This window comes from Aphis gossypii, chromosome 1 (assembly GCF_020184175.1).
Source record: "Aphis gossypii isolate Hap1 chromosome 1, ASM2018417v2, whole genome shotgun sequence".
Classification (NCBI taxonomy): domain Eukaryota; kingdom Metazoa; phylum Arthropoda; class Insecta; order Hemiptera; family Aphididae; genus Aphis; species Aphis gossypii.
The window spans coordinates 18,340,068-18,355,001 of record NC_065530.1 but is presented as its reverse complement, the minus strand read 5'-3'; the positions used below and the strand labels follow the sequence as shown (position 1 = coordinate 18,355,001).

The 14,934-nt window shown below is 27.8% G+C and overlaps 1 protein-coding gene across 1 annotated transcript in view; it reads left to right on the top strand.

Annotated features, from left to right (window-relative positions):
* Positions 1–14,934, top strand: part of LOC114131934 (inactive tyrosine-protein kinase 7-like) — a 222,119-nt gene that overhangs the window by 137,825 nt on the left and 69,360 nt on the right. Inside the window, exon 2 of the mRNA XM_027997286.2 lies at positions 4,008–4,216. Coding sequence (XP_027853087.2) covers positions 4,008–4,216 — 209 coding nt within the window. The remainder of the gene's footprint in view (positions 1–4,007; positions 4,217–14,934) is intronic.

Here is a 14,934-nt window from a genome sequence, read left to right as displayed (position 1 = left end):
CTGGCCAAGGAGATGAAGAAAAATTTTCAATTCCAACACTATGTATCGGGCTAACTCAAAGAATACTCTTTCTCGACAACTTTTATAATTAATTGTTCTACGTTGTAAATTTATAAAGTGAACAAATAATTTGCCAGCCTGAAAATAAGCAGAGAGAAAACCTCAACATTGGGTTCATGATAATCGATCGAATGCCGTGATAAACCCAAAGGTCCATGGGGACAAACTTTTCGAAAGCATTTTGTACCCCTCAGACTCGCTTTTGTCTGTATAATATTTATGTGCTTGAAAAATAAGTTTTTGTCCGATCGGCCGTTTGCGAAACTGTGGAAAGTCACTAGGAACAAATTTCTAGGGTAATTTATGGCTAGGGACGAAAATGGCCCCTTTTTTTAGCACCATTTGCTATTTTACAATCCATATTTATGAACTTATTACCTACAATCGTGAAACTGTACAAAACATAAAGTCTATACGATATCGTTCAACGTGTTTCAAACATAAAACAATTTTATATTATTTATAAGTACATAAACTATCGATTCAAGTTTAATATACTTATTTTCCTATAAAAACATAATATTAATATTAGACACTAGTATTGTATTTGAAATATAATAAAATTATCAATAAAATATAATGATCTTGAAAATTTTAAATGTAATGCTACTTCGCTACTATACTTAATAACTATTATAATGAACATCGCATGTATTTACATAAGTCCAATTATTAAAGAAGACTGATATATAATATATATATATATATGTGAAAAAATAATAACCTTGTAGTGTTGTATAGAAATATAGAAATAGTTGCTACCAAAGAACACTGTGTCGTTCGACTCCCGTGGTATTTACTTCGAAACAGTTATATAGCCTGGAGTTGATCCAATTTTTTTGGTTTTTCTTGCTTCTTATTTGTCTGTTTCTTTTATTTATTTACCAGCAGACTTTCAAGATCAATATTCTCAATTGAATTTTCACCAGACTGTTATTTTGAAAATTTTAACGAATTAACGTCTTATATAATTGAACTAAACAACAAATGGAAATGAAAAGAATATAAACTATCTGATTTCACAAACGATTTGACAAGAAAAAAAAATAAAGATTTCAGTGTAAAATAAATTACATTTCATCTTTTAAACTCCCATAAATATGTATAAGGCGGGATTATCGAAACAAGTAATAGAAACGTTTAATGTTTTGTAAGAAAAAAATAATTTTTTATAATATTAGTGATTATAATTATGCTTAAAAAGTACATTTCACATTATATCTATCACTTATAAGTTATACATATATCGTATAATATTATTATAATAATAATGATACAGTTTGATGAATCTTAGAAAAATTATTTATTCATTTTTTTTTTTTTTTTTTAACAGACAGCACTTGCCTATACTATTAATTATATATATTATACTATATATGCAGTTCAAATATTATTTAAACATGTTGTGTTAGTATAACACAATCAATACTGATGATTATTCATATCAAATGTAAACAAAGGTAATATAACCTAATATATTCAGAGAGAATTTGATTGATTCGATAAACGTTATATTTCAATACATTATAATATTTGACTAAATCAAATAGACCAGGTAAACGGTACTCTATCTACTCGAGTAGACACCCTATCCGATATTATATATCACTTGATTTCGGTCGATTTTATTGACTTCAGACCGGTTAAAACGTCCTACCTATACTTCATAATTAATATTATATCTATTTCTTCTTATTTTTTTTTTTTTTTTTACCATATTTTCCAACGATATTACAATATTGCTAATCACTGTTGGTATAATTAAATCGGAAACTCTGAACTCATGACGTGCTACTGTCAGCAAATAATCGAGAAGCGATCCCCATTACTGAAATATTTAAAGTAACAAAAAAGGAAATGGGTAACCATTGAAATAAAAAGTTCGGAAAGATGCGAGCGAGCGAATGACCGATTACAACGAAATCGCGTCTATATCCTGGTATAATCGAGCTCAAAATCGTTTTTCGAATCGTCGTGCTCAAATTTAACACCACCATTCGTATTCAATCGCCCGAAAACCTATCGTTTTATTATGACGGTGACCATCTCGTTCGTTCGAATAACTCCGATCCGTCGGAATAGTTTTATAACATTGTATATATTATGACTATCTATATTCTGGTGCCGGGATACGCCGTTTCGCCCGTCATTTGCGTTAATTCATTCCACGCGCCACACGACAAAATTATAATATAATCTGCAAACCATATATTACAATATGGATATAGTACATAGATATTATATATTAATACATTTCGAGACCTGTTGCGACCGCGTTGTCAACCTAGAAAACCCTTTCTTAGAATGGCGGTGCGAAGTTCGCAAGGTGGTGATCGGATTATTCGAATGCCTGCTGCGGTGCGCTATTTAACGATTAATTCACGCACGTACCATGCAGTGATGCGAGTACAGAGAATGCGCATTGGAGAAGGTCACGAACCAATAAAAGTAAGACTTCTGTGATGCTTTGTCTATGCGCCAGTAAGGAACAAAGGTGTAGTTAATCATTCTGTGAATTCGATAGAATTAAAATCTACGGGTTTCTCACTCTACTTCGGTAGTATTTAATTTATTATTCAACTATTTCGTCTCCGTACTAATTAGATATGATTTTAGGCCTACAATTATAAGTATAAAATAACAAATTTTCAAGAAATGTATAATTTAATATTCGTAATGCTAAAATTATAGAGAATGGTATCCGTACTTCTTTTAATATCTATTTGAATCGAAATCGGTCAGATATTCGCCGGATAAAATTATATTGAATAGCTATTTTTATATTAATTACTTTTTACAATCGAATTATTGATAGCCCACAATTGTCCATGACCGATAGTGTCGTCCTGTTAAAATTCAAGAAATATAATTCAGTTCGACTCCAACTCAACTATCGTTTTTATCGAATTAAATAAAAATGATATATTATAAATTTAACGGTTTAGTGATTATAATAACAAATTATATTGTATTGGCTAAATCGTAGCGTTTTAAAGACTTATCGCGATCGTTAAAAATACATTTATAAGAATTAATAACACTTTTTTGTATAAAATAATAATAGGAATATAATGATATAACGCTGTCTATAACGTAAGCGTAGAAATTACGAAAATTCTTCATATTTGTTTTAGAAATTTATCGTTTCCCCAAAACGTTCTATCTATACGTTCAAATCATTGTCGACACACACAGTATTTATACAACAATGAACCCGACTATTTTATTTGATTATGTTTTCACGCCCTTTCCACTTACCGTCACTCGACACCGAACATCCCCGCTGTGTACCTACGGCCGCGTACCTGTGTATATAGGTATAGTTATTATCGCCACTCTTGTGCGCTGACGACGACAACGACAATTACTCGGCGAAAACGTCTCGGTTGGCGCGGCGCACAGTGCAATGTACACACGTCAAAAACACCCTTTTCTCGATATCGCCGACTGGGTGCGGTAGAGAGGGACCAACGTCTTGGGGGGCGCGACTCGCGTAAGAGCGCATTTATCATTTCTCGCGGAACGGCCCCCTGTGAATGCGTAGTATAGAAGCGTTTTGTCGCCTTTTTTTTTTTTCATGTCACCGAGCGGGTTTAATAACAATAATAAATCCGTACTCTCGCGACCCCGCCATACTTCCATCCGTCCATCCTGCCAGTCGTCGCCCGAGAAACGCTTTCCGACGACTTTTACGCACGTCGTACCTGTTACGCCGCGATCACGCCGCTGCTGTCACTCTCTTCATTCCTAACAAATGGAACAGACCGAGCACACATACACGTGTATATTTATATATATCATATTATAATGAATGATTAATAACGCATCTGCTCTACGCCCACCACCGCCTGTAATACACCACACCAACACCTCTACCAGTCATTTCCACCACAATTTCCTCCGCCTGACACATATACTATTCTCTAACCGAGTGTGTCTTTTTACAGGCAAACTGGCGACGTACACACAGAGACCGCCACCGTCTTCGACGCCGCCGTCGGCGCTGCATCAGGCCGACCGCACGTCCTCCACCCCCGGGAACGGTACCGACCAGCTGTACCCGTTTTTCGATTACTACGTGCCCCGCAACATCACGACTACGATTGGACAGAGCGCATTTCTCCACTGCCGGACGGAAAACTTGAACGACAAATCGGTAATGTTAATACGACCGCGAATAGCGGAATAAAAATTTCCTAGGGAAAAACTGCGCACAACATTTCTATTTGTTTAATTTTAATAACTATTGACGTGATTGCTAGTCAATGAAAATAATTCTGACTATATGCTTAAATTGTGGTATAGGTATTATACTGCATCACAATTATTCACATAAACAATACAATCTATACGTAGTATAACTTATGTAAATATATAGTAATTCGTGATGCATATTATGACCGAACTTGACCGTAGGTATAATGTACGACTGTACGAGTATAACACTTTAATACAGAGTAAATAGGAAAAAACGTAATTATTTTATTTATTATTACTATTGATAATTTATCAAGCTGAAATAATGCATTCAAAAGGATTAAGCACTAATAATAATTGTTTTGAAAACATAATAACTAATATATGAGGTTAAAATCCTATTAAAATAATAAATAAAATGTGGGTTGGGTTGGAGTAAAACAAATGTGTGTTTATACATTTTTTTTTTAAATTAGGTACCATTGATAATACCTAGTACCATTGATTAAATATTTAATCAATGCTAGTACGTACGTACCTATTAATAATTATTATAAAAAATAAATTTATTTATTTCATTTATGTTTTTAATTTTAAACACATGAATCATTATAATTACACGATAAAAGCTGGTACCTCCTATTCAATTTCCATTACCAATTTATTATATTTTATATATTTTATGTATGTATGTACTCACTGCCCACTAGACTACACATATTATTAAAACCACTGATAACATGATTGTACAGTCAATCACGAACATTAGCATTGTTATTATATTATATTAATAATATAATAATAAAGAATAATGTCAAAAGTGCCCGTTGTTTTTGAAGTCAGTGGTGTGCCGATGAATTCGTTCAAATCCAAAAATCTCTAAACTTTGGTTATATTATTGGTACCTACATTCAAGACTAGCCTGAAGATGGAGCGAACGATGGTTAGGGTAATTTTTTTTAAGCAATGCCTCGAACTCTCAGGTTATAATTTATTATAACGCGAGGTATCATATAAATATGTGATACTCACATAAATATTCGTTAACATTAAATATTTGTTATTTTTTTAATGTTTGATTCTTTACGTAGCTCAGATTTAAAATAAAGACATTGCATGGTTGAATGCCGTAGTTGAATTGTTGGATAACTTTATTTGCAGATAAACCGAGATTTTTTTCATTTTGTAAATCTATTGCCTTTTTTATTTGTATTATCATTTTCCAAATCGAACCGCAACTTCAACGACGAAACAAAAACAATTTGTGTACCTTTTATACAGTATATTTGGAGCTATGTGCCGTGTTTCCTTTCCGAAAGACACGTAGACATTTAAAGACGTACCCATTACAAAAGCACCCACACAAACGTTATAAATAATAATATAACTTTCTCTTAATAGTAAATAACTAAAAGCATTTATAAACATAACACAAATTTGGGTCTATTTCATACTGAACGAATTAAAATCGACCTAATTTAGTTATTTTATTTTATTTATTTAGTAAATTGAACAATGCGCGTAGTTAGCCGTTTTCCACAATCCGTCTTGAATATATTTGCAATATAAATGAATACAATACCTTTAAAAATCCAAAACTTTAAATAATTTACATAAAATTATATGTAAATTTACAAAACTTATCCCGTGAAGTTCGATCAAATGTTTTCAATCAATTTTGTATGTTGATTGATTTTTTTTTTTTTTGTCCAAGTAAATTTCATTCATAAAAACGTAATCCATATTTTCACACCTCAAAAATGTATGTAGTAGATATAGCCGACACAGGTACCAAAAAAGTTTTTTTTTTAATCAGAGAGTAGTAAAATACAGGCGAACTTGTTTGTTTTTCTTTTCATTATTTACAACTGTCGAACGAATGGTTTGAAAGTAATTTTACTTTTGTAGTTTTTTTTTTACTGTTAAAGAAAATATAAGAAAATGCAAATTCTGATAAACAACAAAATACTATAGTTTTTACTTCTAAAAAAAAAAAAAAAATAGATTGATTAAAACAATTTTTAACAATATATTCAATACTGTAACTTTTTATAATATTTTAATATTAAAAATTGTAATATTACTTTTTTATAACAGTAATTAATAATAGGTACAGGTACCAGAGTTTTAAAGTGCAAAACTTTTTATTTGTTATTTTGAATAATTAAAAATATCAATACATAATATATTATTTCATTTATGTAGTATTGTAGTACAAACAATTTTTAAGAAACACTTTTATTCGTTTAAGATAACGTACATTTAAAAAATAAAAAAAGATAAAATCAGAAATTACGGTCTATCATCCCTAATTATATTTTCAGTACTTCATTTCCTACTCCTCCTCACCAAAAAAAAAAAAAATGCTTTGTTATAATAAAGATAATATTTTAGCGATGCTTAAAAAACTTACCTAATTAATAGTTGACTATTTCAATTGTCTTATTTCACTACAATAATAATATATAATTATTAATTTACACTGTCAAAATAACTGCCACAATTTAATATAACACTATACCCAAACTTCTTAAACCATCTTTGTGAGAGCTGAAATCTAAATGTATTGAATAATTTATTTATATAATATGGTATTATATGTGTGTATGTAATTAAATTTAGCACAAAATTATCGATGATTAAATTTCGACGACATTGTAAAATATTATTTTAAACTTTAAAACGATTAACTTAAATACGACTGCGGCATCAGTCTGATCATAAATACTATAATTCGTAATGATAACATAATATTATTATAACGACAATGTAAGCATTAAAACATCACATCGATAGTAATAAACTGTGATATAAATTTTAATTAAACCACGTTGCAAACTTAAGATACACAAGAAATGTTACGATTGGTTGTGTAGTCGATATGAAATACTGACGTTAATAATGATTAACATTTAAAACAATATATCCACTGTCTTTATATAAGTTCGAGTGATGAACAACTTAGTTAGCTCGTGTGCAAAATACATAATAATATAGTTGTTGATTTAAATAAACTTAATCTTAAATCAAACAGTACAAATAATAATTACTTAATTATGAAATTTAATTCAGCTTACTACGAAAATGTTATTGACAAGGAAAGAACAGCATTCATAATAAATAATAATACCTCATATGACTTATGTAAATAAAATAGTTTTTTAAGAGAAAAATTAATAAAAAAAAAAAAAAAAGGTAGACAAGATAGTACCTCTCTGCTACATATAAGGTACCGAGTGGGTCACTATTATGAGTGTATTTAATTTAAATTCAACGATATATGATTGTTTATGTAAATCGATTTTGAACTTAGATAATATCACTAAGTAAATTTCGTGATACGTTTTTTTAATCATTTGGTTTAGCTATTAAAGCCATTTATTTTCACTTTTAGTTTTACAATAGGTTGATATAATTTTATCTTGGATAATTTAGTATTTAATCACTATAAAAATATACATTTATATTATCATATTATATTATCAACTTATCAAACTTAAAATGTAATAACATCTTTCTGTAAATACCATAAAACAGCAGTTAAAATAGATTCATAATATAAATAGACATTATGTTAAAATAAATCAGTTTTGAGATCTTAATAATCTTTAATGCTCTTATTAATTTTAAATCAAAATGTATAGTGTAGAATTTTATATGTTACGAGGATTATTTGTTAATTCCTGATCGAAATATTTCTGAATTTTTGAATTTTATTAATCGTTCAAATTGTATATTAAAATGATTGTAAAATAATGATTGCCTACTATAAACTGAAAAAAAAAACCTAACTGTAACATAATTGTATTTTTCAAAATGTTCACAAATTTTATCAAAATAATAAATTTAAATGCTTATAAACAAGTATCGTGAGTGAACATTTTCAACATTTTTACATTTTTATTGACATTTAAAAAAATTACTAAGAAAATCGAAAATTAAATTTGTTTATAAATAGCTCAAAAAAGTCAAAATATTTAAAAAACTTAAACATACATAAAACATTTTAATATATTATATACTCAAATGATACTAATTTTCAGTAATTGTAGTTAGTTTTTGAATTTTAATCTATAACAAAATAATGAAATCAATTTAATTAAAATCTGGTTAAACGTAAAAATTCAAATTTTTCTTTAATTTATTGTTTGTTTTTCCGGACTATAAAAATTTACTTCTTTAAAGTACAAATTAACTCCAAATTTTTATCTAAAATGATCTTCAAAATTGATAATTGACGTCTTATTGTCAACTTTTGTGTACTCGTACACAAAAAAATACACACACCCATCATTGTAAAATCAATATATTTACCACTTTATCCAAAATCTAAAAATTAGTTACTTAACAAATTATTTTAATTTATATTATTATGTAAATTAAATAGTTGATATATGTAACAGTTACTCCAAGACTAAACATAATATTTATAGTCTTGGAGTAAAAAAATAAACATATTAACATATATTAGTAAATATATCATGTTTCATACATTTTTTTTTCAAATAGCCGTATTGAACAGCCAACAGGACGTATTGACGAGGTTGTTCGGAAAACGTTTCGATCGTCTTGTGGGTACTATAAATATATTATATTTTATTGTCCTAGCAACGTCGTATATGTATTTATTATAATGTTTGGTTCAGAATAGATAGGTACTCGTTAAGATTTTAATTCACTTTGTGGATAGATCTGTAAAACGATTTCGATATTGGTCGACCAAAGGATGGTATGAAGTTTTAAGGTAGATTGCAAACTCGGTTGGGTCAAAGGGATTTTCATCATCGATAACCCACATCGTACAACCTATTTATACGTAAATAATTTCCAAAATCAAGTTCCGAAACATGTTAAATTCCCAAAGGTTTTACGTACTGTGTATCTATATAATATATATATATATATATATGTATGTGTGTGTGCGTTTGTGTGTACCTATATGTATATAAATATATTATAATAATATTATTATTATGGCTACTCTCAAACAAACATTTAGAAACACTGTATGGAAGCAGTATTTAACATAATATTATAATCACAGACGATATTTACAGACATACAGTATTTGTAAATCGTAATTAGTTCTCAAAATATCACTCGAACCACATCACAGCTAAATATTTAACTTTTATATTAAAAATTATATTATTTAAGTACATAGTTATTGAAAGCAATAAAGTTCTTTTAAATTTAATAGACCCAATTGCAACTAAGTAGATTATTATTTCGACTAAATTTTAGTTGTTTCTTGTTATTAGCTTAAATATGCAAAATTGCTACAATCAGGTTGTTTATAATTTACAAGTACCTACCTGTAACGATTTATTTCAAATGAAAAATATTTTAAAAGTACTCTCCTATTGGAATTTAAAAAGTTAAATAAAAAGAAAAAATACTTTGCGGTCATTTTTAATTCTTGCAGGTTTGTGTACATTGTCCATGAATTTGGTAAGATTTATAATATAGACTATAGTTAACTATATTAAAAAAAAATAACTATCATATAATTATTACTTGCAGCATATTGGTAACTATGATAACAAAATACTTTGAAGTATTATATTATAAAAAATAACAAAAATAATTAATTAATAGTAATTAATCACTTTATAGTTTATATAATTATTGTTTACCGCTTATAACAATCGCTTGGATTAGTGAGGTAACGAACTGTAAGGATAGAATGAATGCGTGGGTCATGTATTCTGAACTGATTATAAAAATCTAAAAGAGTATTAACAAACTTTTTATAACAAATAAATAATATTTTGAAAAACTTAACTTTAGATTTTTAAATAAACCTTAATTTTTTGTACATTTAAATGAAAATCTATAGAGCCTAAATAAAATAAACAATCCGGCTTTACTCTATTACACATATTTCACTAAAAATATGTGTAGGTATGTATATTATATTATATTATATTATATTGTATTTTCTAAGTTTATACTCAAAGCAGAATATATTCTCAAACGAAAAGTAAAAGTTTAATAATGCGTAAACTAAAAGAAAATAATAAGAAAACTCATTTAAGTTTCAAAAATAATATAAATACGAAGTTAAAACTTTTAAGGATACACTCAGGAAATAATATTAAGTGGATTTGTAAGTTCTAGGAATATGCAAAACTATACAATAACACGTTAAATTATTTTAAGTACATTTTACAACATAATTTAAATATATCAATTTCCAAAATAAATCACAAAACAAATCATAAAAATTAAGACTCATCGGTTTATTTATTTATGAAAATTTTAAAATAAACCAACTTTTATCAGTAAAACGGAATACAAATTACAAATTGATTATTTCAAAGGTCAACAGGCTCTTAACGATTTTATTCAAGTCTGCAATGTATATCTTAATAAACACAATAATCAAATTAAAACTCGGTTCATTGAATTAAATAATTTTATTCAATAAAGCTACCCAAATAAGCCTCAACTTTGTACTGAATTGTACATAATTAAAATCATAATTGTGTTGATTCATTAGTTATATTTTGTAAGATAAAGAACTAGTACGCTAAAAATCAAAAAACAACTATTTTAAAACGTCTATAAAATTTGAGGTACTCAAAGTTTGATTGAAAATTTTTAACAACTTATAGGAAATCATTTAGTACTTTAGAAGTTGAAAAAAATTACTAATATGATAATGTTTGCATTAATTAATATGCATGTGAGCAACTCTGCAAATAGTTTTTGTTCATTTATCCAACCAAGAATTGTGGTTGAACAGTTGGATAAGCGCCAACGGGTTTTGGCAATTTGAAAACAAATATAAATTGAAAAACTTTTTTTCTTTTTTTAACAATATTATTCGAATTTTTATCGTCGTTGTTAGTTATTTATAAGACACCAATGATCGTGATAACTTTGATGTGTTTTTTTTTTTGTTTTGTTTGTTTTTAACGATCCGACTTCTTAAAATAAAAATAATAAGCCATCCAAATTAATCGTAATTATTATTCGACATGCAACCTTTAACAAATAAACGTCTTGAACTTCCCAACGACTTAACCTCGAATAAATATTAAAAAAAAATTACGACCAACTCCCTTTTCTTCAATTTACCATTACATAAATTATAATTATTATTAGTATACGGCTACAGCTATCGGTTTAGAGTCTTATTACAATCATTACAGATTATTCTTATAAAGACGTAGAATATTAATATTTTCATGAAATAAAATTGTGTTATAAGCCACAATCGATTCTTGTATTACACTATTTATATTCATCTTGTTCTTAGGCGAATCGCACTCAATAGAATATTTATACAATTTTGTTACAAAAGCAAATAATGTGCAAAATAAACTTAATTTACAAATACTTTTTATAACCCTTGTTCATAATTTTTTTGGAAGTTAAATTTTAATTACTTAAACGAAAAACAAATAAATTACTGATGTGTTATGTGTTTTATAAATTAAACAGTGAGTGTTGAACTGAACTAAAAATAACAACTGAAACGATTTTATTATACACTCATAACGTATATTTTAAACTTGGTTATACTAGACCCTCCTAATGGCTAATTTAAATCACTATGTTTATATTGTATACAAACCAAAATGTTTTTTCTTATCCACATTTTAACACTATAGCATTGTAAAAGAAAATGTTATAAATAGAAAAAAATAGCTTTATAAAACCAAAAATATGTATGAAATCTACACACATTAAAATAATAAAACACAATTTTTTTTTTTTTGTGGCGTTCATAAATTTTGTGTAACGTAAAATTTCAATTATAAATGGCTTAGTTAAATCTATAGGTTACGGATAGTAAAAATAAAAAATAATTATTATTACTTCGATTGTATTTATTTTAAATTTTGAAAACATATGAATTTTACCGAAAAATGCGGCAGCTAATAATATTTTTTTAATATACTGATAGAATAGATTATAGTATTTACAATAAATGCTGATACCTAAACAGGATAAAAGTGTGTTTACAGTATATTTTCTATTATCCAGAATTTTTTTTAATAGTAATCTCTATGTATTGACTAAAATTCTTAGTGATATAATATAAAATAAATTATTTTTTATATTTTATTTGAATAAATAGTTTAGTTAATTATTTCTTACTAAGAAAAATTGTCTAACAATATATTGTATACTATTTTTTGCAATTTTAGTCAATTATTTAATTAATTAATTTTATTTAAGTACAGTCATATTATACTTAAAAAAAAGTTAAACAATTATGTAAGGATGAAATATTATGATAAAAAGTTTGATGATTTTGTACTTGAAAATATTGAAGTACAATTATCCTTAATTGTTCCATCTAATTCCTGTTTTTAAATCCATTTAACTTCTAAGAAATAGGTAATTAATAGTCCATTATTAACCTACACTTGAGTAAGTTTCGTAATAAATAAGAAAATTTTGACTTTAATTATAATCCAATTTCTAAATTTTAAATACCTATATAATATTATGTTAAATTAATATGATTAGATAAATATAATAAAATATTAATTGTTCATAATAAAAATGAATAGACTTAAAAAACGGCAATTATCGATAGTGTCCAATGGCCAATGACCAAATTAATCGTAGTAAGATAGGGGGGTAATAGTGTTAAATTAATTCTAATCCTATAGGTAGTGTATTGATTTAGTATCTATACGAACTTTCACCCATATAGTTACATGGTAATAACTAGGAAGTATGTAATTGTGTTACTAGAAATCGACGAGTGGGTTACCTACGAATGTATTACGCCAGTGATTCTTAACCTTTTGTAGATCACGGACACCTGATGAAAAATGTTTAGATACCGCTGACCTCCTTATCAATTTTGTCCGAATACGAATTATGACGTATTAAGGATGCCGCAGACCCCCAGGGGGCCGCGGACCACAGGTTAAGAACCGCTGTGTTACGCAATATAATATAGATAAATCAAGTGTAATGAATCTAATATAGGTATATAACTGAGTTGGCCAACTCGCGCCTCTTATCATTTTTATAAAATCAAAATGTACATATTATTATAAACTTTATTTTTACTTTTTGGTATATATTTATGAACATTTTGGTTCTTGATATTATTTTATTTACCTATGTGGCTCGTGAACATAATATTCATATCAGCCACACCTTTAATGTACCATAGTAAACGTAAGACGACACTCTGCCGGTTTATTACAGCGTATACTATTAACATAAAATAATATTTATGTATAATATATATTATAATATACATAAATATTATTCTGATGGTGTAATATATATATAAACCATCATAAGGTATTAAAACAATTAAAAATATATACCTTCGAAAGGTAATAAAGTGATTTTAATATCTCCTGTTTGGGATGAAAATCGCGTGCGCATGTAAACTTTTGTAAATTGTGTTGGCGATTCCATTAATAAGTTGTACTACGTTTTAAACATAATAATATATAACACAGATACTGCTAACTGTATATAATGTATAAAATTGATGACGATCGATCGTGATGATAATATCATTATGACTCGTTACTTGTTAGTATGTATACCAGTGCACGGTTATAAAAAAATTCGATTTTTATTTTCCGTGTTTATTTTCAGAAAAGCATAGAATAATCCGCAATATATAAGGTCACTGTGCTAACTTCGTCGTCGTCGTTTTCGTATATACCTTTACAATTCCGCCAAACTCACTGGAATATATATGTTTAGGATAGACTAATAGCTCGTTAAAAATAATATGTGTCTTGTACGTCGTATAATAAAATATATAATACGTGTGTGTGTGTTTATCCGTCTATCCCTCTCTAAACCATGTAATCGGTTTTGAACAAATCCCGTCGAACCGTTATGACACGTTACAGTAGTGTTATTGGTAATATTCTTTGCACAACGAGAATTCGTTCGGGCACGTCGTCGGGTGGAGGAGCGAATACTGTAAGTTCGACAATCACGTACTACGCCCCAAGAAAATCGCCAGCGTTCGGGATCGGGTAATGAGACGGCTTGTAGTGGTTGCTCTACTGTATATCGGGTAATTCACCGGGCATACTCATCCACTTTTCTCGTCTAATAATACATTTATAAAAATTTTGATTCTCGGAACTTTTTAATATAGGTACTTAAATACTAAGATTTTTCAATACTAGTATTTTTGTACTACTTAAGAAATGTCCTGTGACAGTACACACTTCTGTTTTTTAAATGAAAACCTTCCCTCCTATTTTACTCTAAATTATTATATACTGAATAATTATATATTTTTTTTTTTTAATGTTAGTATGACTGTCTAATTCAAAGTTCAAAAAAGTACTTTTTAGTCATTAAATTGGTTAAAATTTGAGATGCAAGTTCTTAAAATTGGTCTTACAAAAATATAAAATAGATGTAATATTTAATCTAGTATTTATTTTTCTTGAAAACTTTTAAAAACGTGATAGATTAATATTGATTGTTAAAATTCTAAATCTCCATACCTCTCATATTATCTTCCAAAGCCATTATCATGGACTTACTATCCTTAGAACACTAAATTAAATAATTTGAACATTTATTAAACTCGTTTAAATTGTGATAGTGATTGACCTTGTCTAACCAAGAAGAAAGCTGCGTCAGAGGATTATATTTAAAAAAAAATCATGTGTTTGTCTCTGTGTACGAGTTTATAAGTCGTTGATGACAAAGAGTCGGAAG